The 20,404-nt window shown below is 39.6% G+C and overlaps 1 protein-coding gene across 3 annotated transcripts in view; it reads right to left on the reverse strand.

The window, feature by feature from the left end:
- The window catches only part of KLF8 (Kruppel like factor 8), a 153,211-nt gene that overhangs the window by 37,475 nt on the left and 95,332 nt on the right, over positions 1–20,404 (reverse strand). Inside the window, exons 3-4 of one of the 3 annotated variants that reach the window (XM_036270926.1) lie at positions 18,743–18,843; positions 16,486–16,559 (exon numbers count right to left, since the gene is read on the reverse strand). In XM_036270926.1, coding sequence (XP_036126819.1) covers positions 16,486–16,557 — 72 coding nt within the window. In that variant the 5' untranslated portion in view covers positions 16,558–16,559; positions 18,743–18,843. Of the gene's footprint in view, positions 1–16,485; positions 16,560–18,004; positions 18,073–18,742; positions 18,844–20,404 lie in introns of those variants that run through there. The other 2 variants (XM_036270925.1, XM_036270924.1) reach the window with 2 other exon arrangements.

Genomic DNA, 20,404 nt, shown 5'->3' on the forward strand with positions numbered 1-20,404 from the left:
GCACAAGAACAGGCATATAGACCAAGGGAACAGAACAGGGAACCCAGAAATGGACCCAAGGCAATATGCTCAATTAATATTTGATAAAGGTGACATGAGCATACAGTGGAGTAAAGACAGCCTCTTTAATAAATGGTTTTGGGAAAATTGGTAAGCTACATGCAAAAAAAAATGAAACTAGACCACCAACTTACATCATACACAATAATAAACTCAAAATAGATAAAAGTCTTAAATGTGGCTCATTAATCCATAAAAATCCTAGAAGAAAATGTAGGCAACAAAATTTCAGACATAATACGCAGCAGAATTATCACTGATACATCCCCTAAGGCAACAGAAAAAAAGGAGAAAATGAACACATGGGACTACATCAAACTCAAAAGCTTCTTCACATCAAAAGATACAATCATCAAAATGGAAAGGCAACCCACTGTATGGGAGAACATCATTGCCAATGATATATCAGATAAGGGGTTAAGTTCCAATATTTATAGAGTGCTGATACAACTCAACAAAAGGAAGACAAAGAACCCAATTTTAAAAAGGGCAGAGGAACTAAATAGACACTTCTCCAAACAGGACATACAAATGGCTAAGAGACATATGAAGAAATGGTCAACATCACTAATCATCAGAGAGATGGAAATTAAAACAACAATGAGGTATCACCTCACACCTGTCAGAATGGCCTCCATCAAAAAATCATCAAACAACAAGTGTTGGCGAGGGTGTGGATAAAAGGTTCTCTAGTACACTGCTGGTTGGAATGCAGACTGGTGCAGCCACTATGGAAAACAATATGGTGTTACCTCAAAAAATTAAAAATTGAACTGCCATTTGACCCAGTAATCCCACTTCTAGTAATGTACCTTAAGAAGCCTGACACACCAATCAGAAAGAATATATGTACCTCCATGTTCATAGCAGCACTATTTACAATACCTAAGATCTGGAAACAGCCCAAATGTCCATCAGTAGATGAATGGATAAGAGAGCAGTGGTACATATACACAATGGAGTACTATGCAGCTGTAAGAAAGAAAGATCTCTTATCCTTTGAGACGACATGGAGGGACCTGGAAAGTATTATCCTAAGCGATACAAGCCAAACAGAGAAAGACTAGTTTCATATGATCTCACTTATTTGTGGAATATAATGAACATAACAGTCTGAAGAGACGTGGAAGTAGTGTACAGACTGATAATTCCCAGAACAGCGGGTGGGGAGGAGAGATAAACCACAGATGTTATATGCATATATGCATGAACAACGGACATGGACAACAAAGCTGGAGACAGGGCGGTGAGGGAGAAGAAGGGGGGAATCAGTGGGGGAAAAGGAGAAACATCTGCAACAAAAATTAATTAATTAGTTAATTAATAATAATAATAAAATAAAATAAAAAACATGACCCATATATATCCTGTCTGAAAGATACCCACATCCAAAAGAAGACACACACAGTAAACAAGTGAAGGGACTGAAAAAAATTCCATGCAAATGCAAAAAAGAAAAAAGCTGAGTTAGCAATAATTTTAACTTTCCAAATAGACTTCAAAGTAAAGGCCATAATAAAAGATAAAAAGAAGGTCACTACATTATACCAAGAAGATCAATCCAATAAGAGGATATAACCCTGGTAAACATATATGCACCCTATATAGGAGCACCTAAATATATTAAAAAAAAAAATACTTTTGAAGGACATTAAGAGATTGATGACAACACAGTCATAGTAGGGGATTTTACCACCCAACTGACTTCACTGGATTTATCTTCCAGATAAAAAATCATCAAGGAAACAGTTGCCTAAAATGACAAACTGAATCAGATGGTTTTAATTGATATTTAACAGAATATTGCACCCCAAAGCTGCAGAATATACATTCTTTTCTAGTACACATGGGACAGGCATATAGATCAATGGACTAGAACAGAGAACGCTGAAATCGACCCAAGACAGTATGCTCAATTAATATTTGACAAAGGAGGCAAGAAGATACAATGAAGTAAAGGCAGTCTTTTCAATAAATGGTGTTGGGAAAATTGGACAGGTACATGCTAAAAAAAAAGAAATAAAACTAGACCACCACCTTACACCAACACAAGAATAAATTCAAAATGGATAAAATAATGAAATGTAAGTCATGAAACCATAATAATCCTAGAAGAAAATGCAGGGAGCATAATCTCATAGACCTCATGTAGCAGAAGTCTTGCCAATACATTACCTAGGGCAAGAGAAACACACACAAAAGTACCAAATGGGACTACAGTAAAAGAAAAAAGCTTCTGCACAGCAAAAGAAACCATCGACAAAATGAAAAGGGATCCCACTGGATGGGAGAACATATTTGCCAATGATACATCTTATAAGGGGTTAATTTCTGAAAATATATAAAGAATTCATACAACTTAACAAAAGAAAAACAAACAATCCAATTAAAAAATGGGCAAAGGACCTGAATAGACACTTCTCCTAACAGGACATACAGATAGCCAACAGACATATGAAAAAATGGTCAACATCACTAATCATCAGAGACACAAATTAAAATGACAATGAGGTATCACCTCACACCTGCCAGAATGGCTACCACCAACAAATCAATAAAAGACAAGTGTTGGTGACGATGTGGAGAAAAGGGAACCCTAGTGCATTGCTGATGGGAATGTAGACTGGTGCAACCCCTATAAAAAACTGTATGGAGTTTCCTCAAAAAATTAAAAATGGAACTGCCATTTTACCCAGTGATACCACTTCTTGGAATATATCCTAAGAATCCTGAAACACCAATCAGAAATAATATATGCACCACTATGTTCATAGAAGCATTATTTCCAATAGCTAAGATCTGGAAACAGCCCAGGTGCCATCAGTAGATGAGTGGATAAGAAAGCTGTGGTACATTTACACAATGGAATACTAAGCAGCTGTAAGAAAGATCTCTTATCCTTTGAGATGACATGAAGGGACCTGGAGAGTATTATGCTATGTGAAATAAACCTGTCATAGAAAGACAAGAATCACACAGTCTCACTTATATGTGGAATCTAATGAACAAAATAAAATGACCAACAAAATAGACCCAGAGACACAGAAGTAAGGTACAGACTGACAAACCTCAGAAAAGGAGGATGGGGAGAAGGAAGAGATAAACCACAGAACTTATATGTATGCATGGACATAGATAACAATGCTGGGGGTGGGGCAGGATTAGGAGGAGGGTGTCAATGGGAGGAAAAGGAGAAACATCTGTAGTAAAAATAAATTAATAAAAAATAAATAAGTAAAAAGGTCACTAGGGCTGCTGTCACTAGAAGACTGCCATGACAGGATGAACCAGGCTCTGAATGGGCAAGATTGCATTAGACAGCCCGTCAGTTTCAAGCAAACATCCAAACAGCTGAGGCACACTATGAAAAAGCACACACTCACCCAAATCCTGATCCAAAACACCTTTTAGGATTTTATTTTGGGGACTGTGGGTCCAGGCACTGCAAATTCCACCATCTCAGGGGGTTGATATCTCACTCCTTGGCCAGTCATGACACATTAGGGTTTCACTGGCAAATCCCAGCACTGGGCCCAACCAGTCTCTCTCATACTAGAGTCTAAGTAGCGAGAATGTTCCTATTTTTTTCCCTAGCCACCAGAAACTCAGTCCCACCTGAACATTTTTCTAGTAGGGGATGCCTCCTAGAATATTTATCAGCACAAGGAAAGAGGAAGCAACCAGGCTGGAACTCTGGCCCTTGGTTTCTCCCTCTCACTGGGCTTGCAACTCTCCCTCCTACAATCACCATTTTCATAATGCCACGGGCAACTCAACCTCAACCTCTCCCAAGAACTCACTTCTGGCCTGCCTTTTAAAAAATCTTAAGACCTTCGATTTACAAGATGCAGTTAAACCTAAATACCTCATTTGCAATTGCAATACAGGATGACCACTGCAATACAGCATGACCACAATATAAATTAGACAATCAGGAGATCTGGCCTCAGAGTGGCACCCTTAATTATAACACATTCTTGGCAAGCTGGTGTGACTCATCAGTGGTTGAGCGTTGACCCATGCACAAGAGGTCACCAGTTTGATTCCCAGTCAGGGCACATGTCCAGGTTGTGGGCCCAATCCCCAGTGGGGGGCATGCAGAAGGCAGCCAATCGATGTTCTCTCTCATCTATGTCTCTATCTCTCCCTTCCTCTCTCTCTAAAATCAATAAAGAAAAATTATTTTAAAAATTATAACATCATTCTCCAATTGGATTTATACTGCCGCCACCTAGGCAAATGGTCCAAGATTCCCTATGTTCAGGCCTTCTTTGAGCTCTGCTGCAACCCTGAACTCTGCTCCTCCTACCACATCCTCTGCCTCTACCTCCAAGTCCCTAAAAACATGAGAAACCCCTGATTTTGACCCCACTGACTATCTCCTTATCTCCTTCACTTTATGAACCACTTCCCTTAGAACCTGAACCTACCTCTAACCCCTCACCACCCTCAGCCCCTTTACTGCCACATCTCACTCTTCACCCACTGGCACAAAACCCTTTATTCTATCATTCTCCCACTCATACTAGGTCAGGGTGTTCCTTTCAAAGGACCAACTCAGAAAATCCAAATATTAACCGGGCTGGTCATTTCCTCCTCAGGGAGGTTGCAGGTACCCGTGGCATTGTCAGAGTACACACTCCCTTTTCAATGGCAGATCTTTCCCAAACAAAGACCAAATTAGGATCATTCTGTGCCAACCTATCCAAACTCACTAAATAATTTGAATACCTCGCCCTTTCCTGTGATTTAACTTGGAGAGACATACATACACATTATCTTCTTCACCTGTACTACCCCAGACAACAGGAATAAAATATACACTAAAGCCAGAGGAGTCGCTGACACCATAAACAAACAGGATGACCAATACCCCATGGGTTACATAGCCATCCCTACACAGAACCCCAGTGGGATTACCAAACCTCCCTACAGGTGTCTCCCAACTGAAAGAAAAGAGACCATATGATATTTTGCCTCATAGAGGGCATGAACAGCCTACTCAAAAACAAGTCAATTAAAAAAAAAAAACACTTAGAAAAATTTCTCAGGAGAAAAACGAAAATACCACTCTCTTCCTCTCCCAACTTTCCCAAGCATTACAATACACGAACTTAGACTGCCTGTCTCCTGAGGGAAAGTCCATTCTAGTCATGCACTTTATCTTCCAATTAATACCTGATATAAGATGCAAACGTCAAAAACTAGAAAAAGGCCCTCAAACTCCTCACTCTCAGCTCCTAGACCTTGTCTTCAAGGTATTTAGCAACCGAAACGAGGTTAAGGAGAAACAAAAATCTAAAAAAAGAGGAAGCTTTCCAACTCCTTGCCTCGGCCCTTTTGGGGGCTTCAGAGAAAAATCCCACACAGGCTCTAGGAAAACATGCCCCTCCTAGACACAGCATGCCCCCAGGGGCATGTTTCAGATGCTGCAAACCCGGACACTGGAGCAAGGGCTGTCCAGAAAAATCGCAACCCCCCAGGGCTTTGTCCTGCCTGCAAAGAAATGGGACACAGGAAGAGTGTCCCAATCTCGCAGGAGAAAGAGATACTCCTAACCAAAGGCCCTTAAAAGGACAGAGGGCAATCATCTCTCTCCCCAATGGCTGAACTCCTAGGACTCTTTCAGGAGGCAAAATGACATGCCTTGGGGTCAGACCAGGCTCCCAGCCACTCCATCGAACTCACCAAACCCAGGGTAATTCTCTGTAGCAGGCAAGGAAATTTATTTTCTACTTGGCACAGGAGCCACTTTGCACTTCATGAGTTCCCAGGACTCCTTTTCCCATCCTCAGTCTTGGTTATAGGAGTTGATGGCACTCCTTCACATCTTTTATCTACCCCCATACTCTTGTGCTCCTGGGAAATCAAGTCTTCAGCCATTCTTTCCTTATTCTCCCTAACTGTCCTGTTCCTCTCCTAGGCAGAGACCTCATGTACAAACTAGGAACCCAACTTATCTTGTCCCCAAAGGGTCACCAGGCTTCCTTCATAGGTTTACTAGCCACTTCAGGTTCCTCCTTTAATCCTCACTCAATACTCACCCAGGTCGCCTCACAGGTCATTCCCCAAGTTTGGGACACCAACACACCAGGAAAAGCCATACACACTAGACCCCATTTCCATTAAATTAAAGCACCCCTCTTCCTTCCCATCCAGACCACAGTACCCCATTAAGCTTGAAGCCCTATGGGGCCTCAAATCAATCATCACCAGCTTCCTAGGCACAAGACTTCTAGTCCCCACCAATTCCCCATACAATACCCCATCCTACCACCTATCAAAAAGTCAAACAGGATATACTGCCTCGATCAAGAGCTCTACATTATTAATGAAGTAGTTATTCTCATACATGTAGTTGTTCCCAATCCCTATACTCTCCTCAGTTCTATCCCTCCTGACACCTCCTTCTTCACAGTCCTAGATTTAAAAGATGCTTTTTTTCACTATTCCATATCACCCAAGTCTCAAGACATCTTAATTTTCATATGGACTGATCCAGACACAAGACATTCACAACAACTCACTTGGACAGTCCTCCCTCAGGAATTTAGAGATAGCCCCCACCTTTTCGTACAGGCACTAGCTTCAGATCTCTGACATCTTGACCTCCCTAACAACACTCTTTTACAATATGATGATGATCTTTTCCTATGAAGCCAAGACTTCTCTACTTCCCTTTCCAACACTATTAAACTACTACATTTCTTAGGGGAAAAGGATTATCGAATTGCCCCTTCCAAGGCCGAGCTTAATCAACAGTCTGTCACATACTTATGACTCCAATTAACCCCTGGACACTGCTTTATCACTACCCAACATAAAGAAGTCACCCAGCTCCTACAACCACCTGCCCCCCAAACCAAGAAAGACTTTTGAGCCTTTCTAAGCCTCACTGGATATTTTAGAATCCGGATCCCTAACTATGGACTAATAGCTATACCTCTATATGAAGCCCTTAAGGGCCAAGAACAAGAACCTCTTAATTGGCATTCCATTGCCTAAACATTTTATAACACCTTAAAAGAGGTCTTTATACAAGCCCCAGCCCTAGCCCTCCCTAATTTACACAAAGATTTTCTCCTTTACCCAGAAGAAAAGGGGAGAATAGAATCGGGATTACTAGGGCAGAAATACGGACCAGACCTCCAAGCAGCAGCCTATTTCTCTAAGCAACACAACACAGTGACCAGAGGGTAGCTGACCTGCTTAAGGGCCTTAGCTGCTATCACAATTCTAGCCCAGGAATCAAATAAATTAACCTATGGACAGAAGACAGAGGTCTTCTCTTCCCACCAGGTAGTGGACCTGCTGAATAACAATGCCTTTCAATTTCTCACTACCTCAAGACTGACACAATACCAATCTATCCTGTTAGGAAGCTTTAACATACTATACAAAAATCAAACTTGCTCAACCCTGCCACATTGGTGAATGCCACAACACATTCATGCACAGAAATCCTAGAAGACACTCAAATATTAAACCCAACCTAGCAGACACGCCCTTAGATGACTCAGACTACACGTGGTACATAGATGGGAGTAGTTACATACACCACGGAAAAAGAAAAGTTGGATACGCAATTACAACCATCATTGCAGTCACTGAAAGCTTTCCCCTTCCTCTGGACACATCAACCCAAAAGGCAGAATTAATAGCACTAACCCAAGCCCTTATCTTAGGATAAGGCAAGCAAATTAACATTTATAATGATTCTAAATATGCCTTTCACATACTATATTCACATGCTGCTACCTGGTAAGAAAGAGGACTTTTAACTATTAAGGGCATGCCAACCAAACATGCCACCTTCATCATTAACCTTATATTGGCAGCACAGCTCCCAGCTAAGGTTGCGGTAATGCACTGCAAAGGCCACCAGAGATCCTAGTCTCTGGAGGCCATTGGAAACAAGGCAGACAGGAAGCTAAGAGAGCAGCCCTTTTCCCCCTTCCCATCATTAGAAGCCCCTCTAATTCCACAATTAGAACCGAAATACACTCAGGAAGAAGAGTTGAAATTAAAAGAACTAGGGGCCATTCAAGAGGCCCCTGGCTCACCTCCCGAGGACAGCTCGTTCTTCCAAAAGAACAAGAACAAGAAATTCTCACTAGATTCATAACTCACTTCACATAGGGGCTTGGCCCTTAGCTAAACTCCTCCACCCTCGCATACCCTGTAATAGATTAGAAGATAAAGTCACTAACATCACACAAGACTGTCCCATCTGTAGAACAGTGAGTCCTCAGGGCAACCTACGACCCCCTCCCCCTTCCCTTCCCACACACCAACTAAGGGGACACATTCCTGGACAAGATTGATAAATGGACTTCACTCATATGCCCCAAAACCAAAAATACAGATACCTCTTCATGTTAATAGATACTTCCTTGGGATGGTTAGAAGCATTCCCCACCAGGTCAAAAATATCCTTAGAAGTAACCGAAATCCTCATAAAAGAAATAATCCCAAGGTTCAGACTGCCAACACCTTTTCAGAGTGACAATGGTCCAGCTTTTACTTTCTAAGTCACTCAACAGGTTTTGTCAGCCTTGGGCATCCCATACAAATTCCACTCAGCATACCACCCCCAATCTTCAGGGAAAACAGAAAAAGCCCGTTCTACCCTAAAGAGACAACTCACCAAGCTGTCCATTATGAGAGGATGACCAGACCTTCTTCCCATGGCCTTATTTAGATTTAAGGCTACCCCTAAGGCTCCTCTTTTTTTCAGTCCCTTTGAACTTATTTATGGACACCCCATCCTTTTAACACCAGGAGTTCCCACAGAATCCCCCCCCCCACCATTGCACTCAGTCAGAAACTGCTACAAGAATATGCAGACCAATATTTGCCTGCACCTACTGAAAACTAAGATCCCACTCAAACTCTGGCCCAGAGATTAGGTCCTCTTAAAAGACCAGGACAAACTAGACCCCTACAACCACAATGGAATGGACCCTTTCAAGTCCTACTAATTACCTCCATTGCTGCCAAATTAGCAGGTCTCTCTTCCTGGATTCACCACATCCGTGTGAAGCTAACCAAACCACTGATCCCAACAACAAATCCTCCAAAACTGAGAAAACAGACCCTCACCGAAGAATACTTCTGCACAAGAACAGGAGAAACAAAGATCAAAATCTCTTGGATACAAGAAGGAAGTCTGACAAAACCGTGAGATAAAACTCCTTGCAAAAGTTACCCTTTATTCTAAAACATTTCAGGGCCCTGAGGATACTGAATATGTTCTGGTATCTCTGAGTAATCATTCTCTTCATCTTCCTTGTAGTTCCTATTCTATCTTTCTATGAGTGTCACCATAATCCTAAAATAATTCCTGGGAGATCCCTTTTCTGCCCCTGCTGGGACCCTGAACTACCTTCTAACTAATCTTCTGAAGTCTTGTGGAAGCCAGTGCAGGAGAATTTTATGATTCTAAGTTACAGGACCCTCTAAACTACCCTCCAGATTCAATAAAACATTTAACCAAAGAACAAGCTCTCTCTCTCATTTGCACCCTAGTTTGGGACAAATTTCTTCAAGGAGATTTCCAGGATTACACATATCCAGCCATTCCCAGAGACCTTCTCCTTTAAAATGAAAATCCCTCTACCCTTTCTATTAGCATCTACCTTCCTGTCAATTCCCTGCACAGCAGGAGAATAGGATGACAATTCCCTAGTGAACACCTCCCGAACCATAGCAGCAGGGAAAAACTTAATTGGATGCTGGATATGTCATCCTGACCCAGAAACCCCCTCGAAATATAATACTGTTATCCAAGCTTACCCTATATCTAATGACTCCTTAATTAAGGCTATGAACTCTACCCACCCTCCCACAAGAACTTTCCTTTCCCTCCAAGTTAGGTGGGAGAACCCCTCCACACACACACACACACCTTATGTTTCTGCCTGATGCCCATCGCCCTAGACACTTTCAAATATACCAGTACTTCCCTTCTTTGCAATACCACAACAGGATCCACACCCTGCTATAACAATACCCACGTTATCAACATAGATCCTTTCAAGCTACTTAGCTTGGTACAAATTAAGTGCAGCTCACTGCCTGACCTCAGCCCCAACGATGTTTTCTAACCCATTAACTGAACCAACATCGTCTGTCAGCCAAACTATGATGACAATTGCACTTCAAATACAACCCTCTGCTGCTATGACTTCACATACAACCCAGATACAAACAAAACTCAATGTAGTGGCTAGTGGCTAGGAAAACCTTTACAGGCTACATTACCCCAATTTTCAAAACTTCCAGCACAAAAACACACAATACCTCCAAGCTAGGTCCATTCCATAACTGTCTCTCTCTACCCAATTATACCAGCACCCCCAGGACTCCTTTGGCTATGTGGAACTCCCAACAACTTCTTAACTATCAATTCAGAATCCTTTGAGGCTATAACTCACTCCCACCTTGACAACTCCCAACATGGAGGCGACTGTACCCTAAGAGTCATCACACAAATGGGCATCACTATCCTCAATACAACCCAACCAAAACACAACCCCCATGCCAGAACAAAAAGAGCCTTTAGCTTAGTCCTGGAAGGGGGTATCAGAACTATCTCAGCTGTAGCTCCAAGGGGAGCATTTGCCTACCATGAACAAAGTCTAACAGAACTCACCAAATCTACAGAAGAAATATCCAGGCACACTGCAGATACCTTAGCTGGACTCTCTAGGTCCCTAGATTCCCTAGCCAATGTAGTACGTGAGAACCTTTTACCCCTCGATTATCTCCTAGCAGAACAGGGAGGTGTCTGTGCAGTCATTAACAAAACTTGCTGTACCTATATTAACCATTCAGGTCTTGTTGAAACCAAAACAAATAAAATCTATGAACAGGCGGAATGGTTACAGAAATATAATCGACAAAACCAAGACACTGGGCAATCCCTCTCTTCCTGGTTACCTAGTATGACATGGCTTCTACCTATTTTGGGTCCATTTACCTCAATAATTCCCCTCCTTCTCTTCAGACCTTGCATCATCCACACCTTCCTTTCCTTTCTCCAAAACAAATAGCTCTGACCATGGCCTATAGAACTTATCCTTACCCTTGTTACACAATTCCCCAACATACTAACGCAGCTTAGGGACAGTTCTATGCCCATAAACCAGCAGGAAGCAGCTACAGAGGAAAGAGACCTCCAACCTGATTCCATAAGAATAATTACTAACAAATGAAAGAGGAGGGAAATGTTAGGAGTTACAAGGCAATATAATTCCTGATGGCAATTTTGTAAGCTTCCCCACCACAGGAGAACAAAGACCAGGAAGACTAGTCAGATAGGAAATGCCAGACACTAGGAATCAAACCATATAAGGAACTAATACTGCCAAAGAAGCACCCAATTGCATCTCTACATTCCTGTGGACCCAAGCCCACCAACCAAGTCCCCAAAACCCACTGATGACAAAAGCTTCCCACCAGTGGCTGCATATTAAGATGAGACTCCAGCTCCTAGGGGCTGTCACCATCAACCCCATACCCCTGACTCGGTGCTGTGTAGCTTTTCCCTTTAACTATCCCCATCCCCCATCCTCTTTTTCTTAAATAAATCCAATTGTTATTTATTCACCATCTGGGATTGCTATTTAGCCTGCCCACTGACTTTAACCTTTCACCAAAGATGATGAATAAAGGCAAGTAGGACTCTCAATTCTAGAAAGAAACCCAGAGGAAATGTCATCCATTTTACAACTATCTAAGCTCTTGAGCATTTAATAAAAATACGTAGAAAGGTTCCTGGGAGATGGAAGGTAAGAGAAAGCCACTGTTTAAAAAGCGCTTTAGCCCTGGCCAATTTGACTCAGCAGTTAGAGCATCGGCCTGCAGTCCAGAGAGACCCAGGTTCGGTTCCGCTAAGGGCATGTACTTTGGTTGCGGTTTGTCCCGGCCCTGGTTGGGTCATGCGGGTGGCAACCACTCAATCTGTCCCTTTTGCGTTGATGTTTCTCTCTCTTTCTCTCCCTCCCACTCTATCTGAACAAAAAACGAAAAAAATGTCCTCGGGTGAGGATAAAAAAAAAATAAAAAATAAAAAGAGCTTTAATTTAGAGCTTGAAAGTGGCAAGACTAGGAAGAAAATGAAATAACAAAGTACTCCAGACAGCACACTAGGTGAAAAGGAGGGAAAGGGGCATTGTCATGGTAATAAGATGAAGCCCAGGCTACTCCCAAAAAGAAAGAAGAAAACTGTTTTTGTACAAGTATCTCTTCTAGATTCACTCTGAATTTATACTAGTCATTTTCATTCCTGGGCACACATGTATGCACATATACACATATACGTGCACATTCATTGTTTAAGACCAAAAGTCAGTTTAACCTTCTGAAACTACAATCTTTCTCCAATAAGGATATCAGGTGTTTGGGTATTAGATAAAAAAGATGAAGTTGGATATTATTAGAAAGTAGAAAGCTAGACATAATCTAAACCTAGAGGAATTTAAGATTTAACATCACCACCAACTCAATAGCATCAGGAAATGGAGTACTATAAAACAAAAGAACTCATCAATGTGTACAAACTAATAAACTAGGTAATCCTAAGGGATTGGGAGAAAGTGTCAAGCATAGTAGCAGCCATATCTAGGTAAACAAAGTTAGAAATATACATATATATGTATGCATGCATGCATGTATATAAATGTGTACATATAATCATTTATTAGGTATTAGTACCTAGCATAAAAATATGGAAATACTATCACTTAGCATGAAACTGTGAAAAATATGAAAAATAATAAGATGAAACACTTTTTCTTCTTTAAGGCATCTAAGATTGTTTTGGGGTAGTGCATGGATAAATTATTTTATTTAAATTGTTATATATTTATTTATTATACATTAGAAAAAATACATATATAACAAATTGTAGTGGGCGAAATGGTATTTCCTATAAAGATATGCCCATGTCCTAAATCCCCAGACCCATGAATGTTATCTTATTTGTAGATATAATTAAGCTAAGGATCTTGAGGAGATTATCCTGAATTATTTGGATGGGCCCTAAATTCAATGACAAGTGTCCTTAAACGAGGCACACAGAAGACAGACACACAGGACACAGAGGAGAAAGTGATGTGAAGACACAAGCAGATATTGGAGTTCTGATGCTACAAGTCAAAGAACACCCACATCCACCAGAAGGTGGAAGAGGCAAGAACAGTTTCTTCCTAGAGCCTCAAGAGAGTTTGTGGCATTCACAACACTTTAATTTTGGACTTCTGGCCTCTAGAACTAAGAACGAATAGATTTCTTTTGTTTTAAACCACCCAATTTGTGGTAATTTGTTACAGTAGCCCCAGGAAAATAATACCCCACATCAAACCCCAATTCTCTAGATCATTTAGGACAAAATAATATAGGTATTTATTTATTTTTATCTGAACTAATATGTAATATGTTTTTAATTGATTTCTTAGAGAGAGAAAGAAAAAGAGAGAGGCAGAGAGAGGAAGGGAGAGAGAAATAGAAAAATCGATGTGAGGGAGAAAGATCCATCAGCTGCCTCCTGCAAGCACCTACTGGGGATCAAGCCCACAACCTGGGCATGTGCCCTGACCGGGAATCGAACCAGGACCTCTCAGTCCATGGGATGACGCTCAATGCACTGAGCCACACCGGCCGGGCCTGAGCTAATTTTTAAAAAGTAAGTAAATAATATTGATAAGGATATGGTGAAAATTGTGAAGGTTGTACTTGAGTAATTGAAGTTTGGGGGACAAAGAATATCACTGTGAAAACAAGAGATATTTACTTGAAACAGTTGACAATTATAGAACAAGTAATAAGCAGAACCACATGAGTGACTAAAACAGATAAATTAGCATTCCAGGGGCTCATGTGTACTAGAGATTAGTGAGAGTTGGGGTTATCAGTGAAAGTTTCATGCAAGAAATGGAATTGGTATTTGGACGCTAAGGAAAGTGTGAGATTTGGTAAATTAGACAGACTGATTTAAGCACATGCCAGGCAGAAAGAATGGCATAGGAAAAGGTATCACTAAGAACCTTTTAGAAATGTATGACCCAAGTAGATAATATTATAGAGATAGTGTTAATTTTCTTGGTTGTAATAGTGTTGATGTAGTTATGTAGGAGAAAGTCATTATTTGTAGGTGATGCATGCTGAATTATTTAGAGGTGAAGTTTCTTGATGCAAATTAATTTCAAAGGTAAGAAATGAGAGAGAGAGAGAGAGAGAGAGAGAATGAAAATGTGAGGATATATGCCAAAATGTTAAGAATAATAAATTGGAGAGGAAGAGACGTATATAGTACAATATGAACCCTAAAGTTGCTCATACCTTGGTCCAAGAAATTATACTTTCAGGAAATAATCAGAAACTGGAAACAAATAATCAAAAAGCAGGTGACAACCAAGTACTCATTCATTATATGGTATGGTGATGTAAGAAGACAAAGAAGGGGGAGTAGCATGTATGTACTGAGCTACAGAGCCACCCACCAATCCTACCTCATTATATAAACAAATCATATAATAGACCAAACCAGGAGGCTTCTGCCCACTAGGATGTTGCCAGAATTATATTGTTGTAGAACACAAGCTCTCGGTCTTTGTCCCCTGGGACATGACCAGTGTTCTGTGGCCATGTACCACAGGCACCTTTGTTTTACTAAAACCAAGGTGTCTTGGAAATGACAAGAAACAAAAAACAAGTGCTTAGATCATCTACTATCCAGAACTTCTACACATTGAACCAATTTCAAAGTGCTTCAAAATCTGGGACCTTAGTATACTCAAACAACACAATGAAAAACATTTTTGGAACTGTACTTAGGTGTACAGAGATTTGAAAATAAGGTAGTTATGCATGCTTGACAACATTTCACTATTTTTTATTACAAGTCCAATATATTTTTATCTAACACTTATTCTCCTTTTAGTATTAACTATGACTAAGAACCAGCAAACAACAGATGTTTTGCAACAATTAGCAAGTTTTGATGTGCTAATACTCCCTAAATGGCAACAGCTACAAGGTAAATAAGACATTAAATTGGGTTTAATATCATTACAACAGTTCAAAGGCATCATATGCACATGCAACTTAAACAAGTTCAAGTGTACACCAAGGGCAAAACATTTAATGATTAAAAACATTTTTTGTAGAAATATGATTCCTAATATAAGCCAGGTACTTTTATCTGATGACTTAAAAAAAGATCTGTACTGGATATACAAAATTTTATACTTAATTTTTATAAGCAATTTAGGAGATTTTCAAGGGTAATTTTAACTGTATTTGGGTTTCACATATGCAATGACTTTAGAACTCAACCCTGAGCAAAATGGGACTTCTACATCTTACCCAGAGTGCCTGGCTATAAAAAAACATAACCAGTTTTGAATCCTTGTTCAGGGAGCCTCCAAGTTCACAATTTTGTTACCTGTAAAATTGGAACATTAAGAACACCTATCTGTGATGGTTAATGTTATATGTCAACTTGGTTGGGCCACAGTGCCAAGATATTTGGTCAAATGTTATTCTGAATGTTTCAGTGAAGGTGTATTTTTGGGTGAGATTAATATTTAAAGCATTGGACTTTGAGTAAAGAAGATCACCATATATAATGTGTGTATGCTTCATCCAATCACTTGAAGGTCTTAATAGATAAAGACTGACCTCCTTCAAGTAAGAAAGAATTCTTCCAGCAGACTACCCTTGAACTCAAATTGCAACTTTGCCTTGGCTCTCTAGCCTGCCAGATTACTCATTCGATTTTGGATTCACCAGGATTCTGCAATCATGCAAGCCAATTCCTTAAAATCTTTCTCTCTCTCTTTATAGATAGATGATGATGATGATGATTATGATAATGATAGATGATAGATATAGATAGATAGATAGATAGATAGATCTTTATATATAAAACAAAATTATATCTATATCTACATATCTATCTATCTCTCTATCAATCTAGCTATCTATGTACCTATCTATCTATGTATCAAGAGAGATTAAGACATACACATTCTGTTGGTGCTTTTTCTCTGGAGAACCCTAAATAATACACTATCCTACAGAGTTATTGTGAAGATTAAATAAGCCAATGCATTTAATCTTCAGAGATCTTGAAATATGGAATAGTGCTAGATAAATGGTGGCTGTTCCATACCAAGTGTCTAATCTTGCCCTTATTGCCTTGATCTCAGAGGCTATGTTTCTTTAAGGCCAAATCTACTCCCTATTTGAATCTGAAACCTGAGCATTCAGGTACTTCTTACAAACCTCATTTTATTTTTACTCCTTCTCAGTCATCAACATGTTGTTAGAAAGAAAAACAATCTTCATTTCAATAATGATTACAAGGTACTCAACAACATTATGGCACAATATTATTATATATTTTTCCTGATAACTGACCTGTTTAAATACATGCATTGAACCACCTTCTGGATTAAGTTGGACCTCCAAGTTGCTTATGAATTGATCCATATCTGGAAAAGAGACAAGAGAAAGACAATTTTAAAATAAGATCTAACCTACTATATACACATACAATATGCCATTTACCCTTGGTTACAGCTGTTTGTGTGTGTGTGTGTGTGTGTGTGTGTGTGTGTTTTATTAATTTATTTTTGTTACAGATGTTTCTCCTTTTTTCTCCATACCCCCCACCCCGTCCCCAGCCTTGTTGTCCATGTCCATCGGTTATGCATACATGCATATAAGTTCTGTGGTTTATCTCTTCCCTACTCCCTCACTCTCTCTTATGAGGGTTGTCAGTCTATCCTGTTTGTGTTTTTATGAACATTATTTCTTAAGACTTAATAGATACTGAGAAGTCAGAGTTTGGACAATATTCTAATTTACATATTCTGTTCATCAAGATGGCCCTGACTTGTCTCCAATATTAGTTGCCCACTCTTCTCAAATTCTGCATGTATGTGAATCTCTTTCGTCCAATCTCTCCAACCCACCTTACACCCATAGTTTCCAGAATGCTTCCCTTCCTGGCCTAGTTCTCATTCTAAGAAGTTCCATGCTCCTATATGGAGATTTATCCTAATGAACTTGTTTGCACATCAGCATCAATTCTCTCTAAAGAAATATAAGCAGTCTTTTATTTCCTTGTTAGATAACTTTTCCTCCTATGAACAAAAGATACTTAGTGGCCTCATTCAGCTGCTCTGCACCATCACAATTATTTCCACCAGAAGCACATACCAGCATCTCTTTAACCAGATTTCCTCTGCTCTATCTACAGTCTAATCTCACTAGAGAGGAAAACACAGGGCAAGGAAGTTGAATCCACAACTTGCTTATGACTTGAATGGTCAGATTTCAGATCATGCTAAGTGTCTCCAAGTCAATTATAATTAGTTTCTTCCTTTATGACCCGGTTGCATTTCAAAAAGTTATCCATAAATCAGCTCATTGCTTTAGATATCAAATACATTTGCCTATAAAAACGTTCATTTACAGGTCACTTCACAATAGCCATTTAAGACCTAATGCAATTAAAATACAACAAATGCACAATCAGTAAGAATAAAAATTATAATACAGCCACACAAAAAGTAAAGATAATCCTAAACACAATTCCTTTATTTATTGAGTCAAGAATGAAGGAAACCAGTCCTAATTAAGTGGCAATAACACACACTCTTCTATTGGCATTATGAGAAAACTTCTGGAACACTATCAAGAGTTTGGAGAATTTTAACCATTTAAACTATCGTTAATTTTATCTCAAACTGCATAGATTTTTCTTTCTTTGTTCCAAATATATAAATAGAACTGCTCCATATACATCCATCATTCACCAAATCTTAACTGTATAATTATTATGTGTTAGAAGTTATAGTAGGCAAGTTGTTATCAGTTTTAGATCTGAGTCAACCAAATATGGAGAGTCACAAATGCAGCAGAGAGCACTGACCTGGAAGTCAGATGCCCGGGAATCATATCCCATAATCTTTGTCAAGGCCTTGTTCTTTCTAAGCCTCAATTTCTCCATCTAGAATTAAAATATTTCAAACTGTTCTTTACAAAGCTCTAAGGATTCTAAGAAGTATCTTGAGGGGGTAGAGGTTGGGTTAATGAAGGAAGATGTGTAGTAAAGAATAAGCACAGAAGTCAGATGCAGAAAACTGTATTTTCGATTATACTTAAGCTCTTTGCAGGCAGAGATTTTCATCTTTGATGTTTCTTCCAGTGATGTATTTCAAGGGCTTAGGATAGTGTCTGGCACATGGTAGGTGTTTAACAAATTTCCCAAGGTTTCTGATGAGTGACAAAATGGATAATGAGGAAGTGTGTTTTCTCAAGTATAGGAATTGGACAAGAATAGAAAAGAATAAAAGAAAATTAGAGAGGTTATGTATGAGAGATGTTTGAGGTGTAATTAACTATGAAGTATGATGTGCCAGAGAGGGTAGTTTATTGTGATTTCAAGGAGGAGTGAAAAAGGAGGTACAACAATAGAAAAAAGAATGTTAGGTCAGATAATTCTCATATAATTCAGAAAGGGGCACGGGGGAGGGGAGGCACCATGAAGTCAGGAGCACTTGCTTGAAAAATCTGGAAGAGAGTGAAGAAAATTTCTTCTCCATTCACATATCCTTCAGTTAGGCCTCATTATTTCTAGCTGGGACAACTTACAAGAGCCATCTCCTACCTGGTCTTCCTCATTCCCATGGATTATGAGACAGCAGGGTTGAGGAAGCAAAATGACTTTGATAAGCTATTTAGCCCCCTACTCAACCTCAGTTTCTTCACCTACCAAGGAAAGGGGGTATGATACTGATTTAATAGGGTTAATGTGAGGATTTCATGAATTAGTAGATGTAAATGTATTTCTTGGCATATGAAAAGTTCTCAATATAATGAGTTATTATTCAAATCACCACCATTATTATGGCTGATGGCCATCTCCAGCTCTGGCCTAGAAGGATTTTTCCTAGGCATCAAACAGTTCTTTTATAAACTCTGTGCTCACATTCTCTTCCTCTTATATTTATAATCTCAATTTATAGCACCACCATCAACCCAGTCTCAGTCTAAAAACCTGAGGGCCAGTCACTTTTGACTCCTCTTTCTCCATCTCTAGCCAATTGGTTATCAGCTGCAATAAATTCGACTACAGAAATATCTCTTAAACCTCTTTATCATCTCCCAGTCACTTCCCCTTCTAGCTCATAGTCCACATTGCTACCCAAGTGTGATAAAAATATATGGAATCTGAAGTGCCTAGGGTCACATCCTGAGTCTGCAACTTCTTAATAAAACTTTGAGCAAGTTTTTCTACACCCCTGTGTCTGTTTTCCCATCTGTAAAATGAGAATAACAGTAATCAGTTCATATGGTTGTTGCGAGTATTTATCAAGTTAATACGTGTTCAAGTGTTTATAGTATCTTGCACAAAGACGCATTGTGTTTCCCGCACCATCAGGTGAGCCCCTTAGTAGATACCTAGTCTAGTTCTTCTCTGTATCCCAATTTTATAGCAGAGTATCTCCTCCATACAATGTGCTAATGTCCAATGAATGAATGATCATGGGAATAAGGAAGGTTATTTAATAACAGCAATATATTATAATAATCAATAATATAAATATTTAAAATAGCAATAATCAAGGAGTCTGAAAAATACTTCTTGTCCAAACTGTATCAAAAGTATATTAGTCAAGCCTGGCTGGTAGGGCTCAGTGGTTGAGCATTGACCCATGCACCAAGAGGTCGCTGGTTCCTCCGGTCAGGGCACATGCCCAGGGTTGTGGGCCCAATCCCCAGTGGGGGCATGCAGGAGGTGGCAAATCAATGTTCTCTTTCATCGATGTTTCTATGTCTCTCTCCCTCTTCCTTCCTCTCTCTCTAAAATCAATAAAGAAAAAAGAGCATATCAGTCAAATGGCATAAGGTGACAATCAGGAATGTCTCAGCCATTTTTGCTAACTGCACTCTCATCCAAAGGACAGTCAATTGGAGTAGCCATTAGATAGCCATTAACAACACTCTAAATGTTGGTAGGAGTGAATACAGAGAAAGCTATCTGGAAGGTGTATAATCTTCTCTTTAAAAAATGTTTTATTTAATATTTAGTCAGCCAAAATTTAAAACTGAAGGAACTAGGGCCTACAGAATGGTCTTAAAGAAAGCTGAATTGTTGTTGTTTTTTAAGAGAATTCTAAGTCTTTTGCTTTTCTCTAAAGTTGGAATTGCTGCTCTTCAGTGTCTGGAACCAGATAGCTGTGAGGAAAGTGGTGAGGAAATAACCAAGGGGGGTTAAGGTATATGTCTTGAGCTATTGAGATGTGAATCACACAGGCAGGAGGGCTTC

This window comes from Molossus molossus, unplaced genomic scaffold (genome assembly GCF_014108415.1).
Source record: "Molossus molossus isolate mMolMol1 unplaced genomic scaffold, mMolMol1.p scaffold_m16_p_2, whole genome shotgun sequence".
NCBI lineage: Eukaryota > Metazoa > Chordata > Mammalia > Chiroptera > Molossidae > Molossus > Molossus molossus.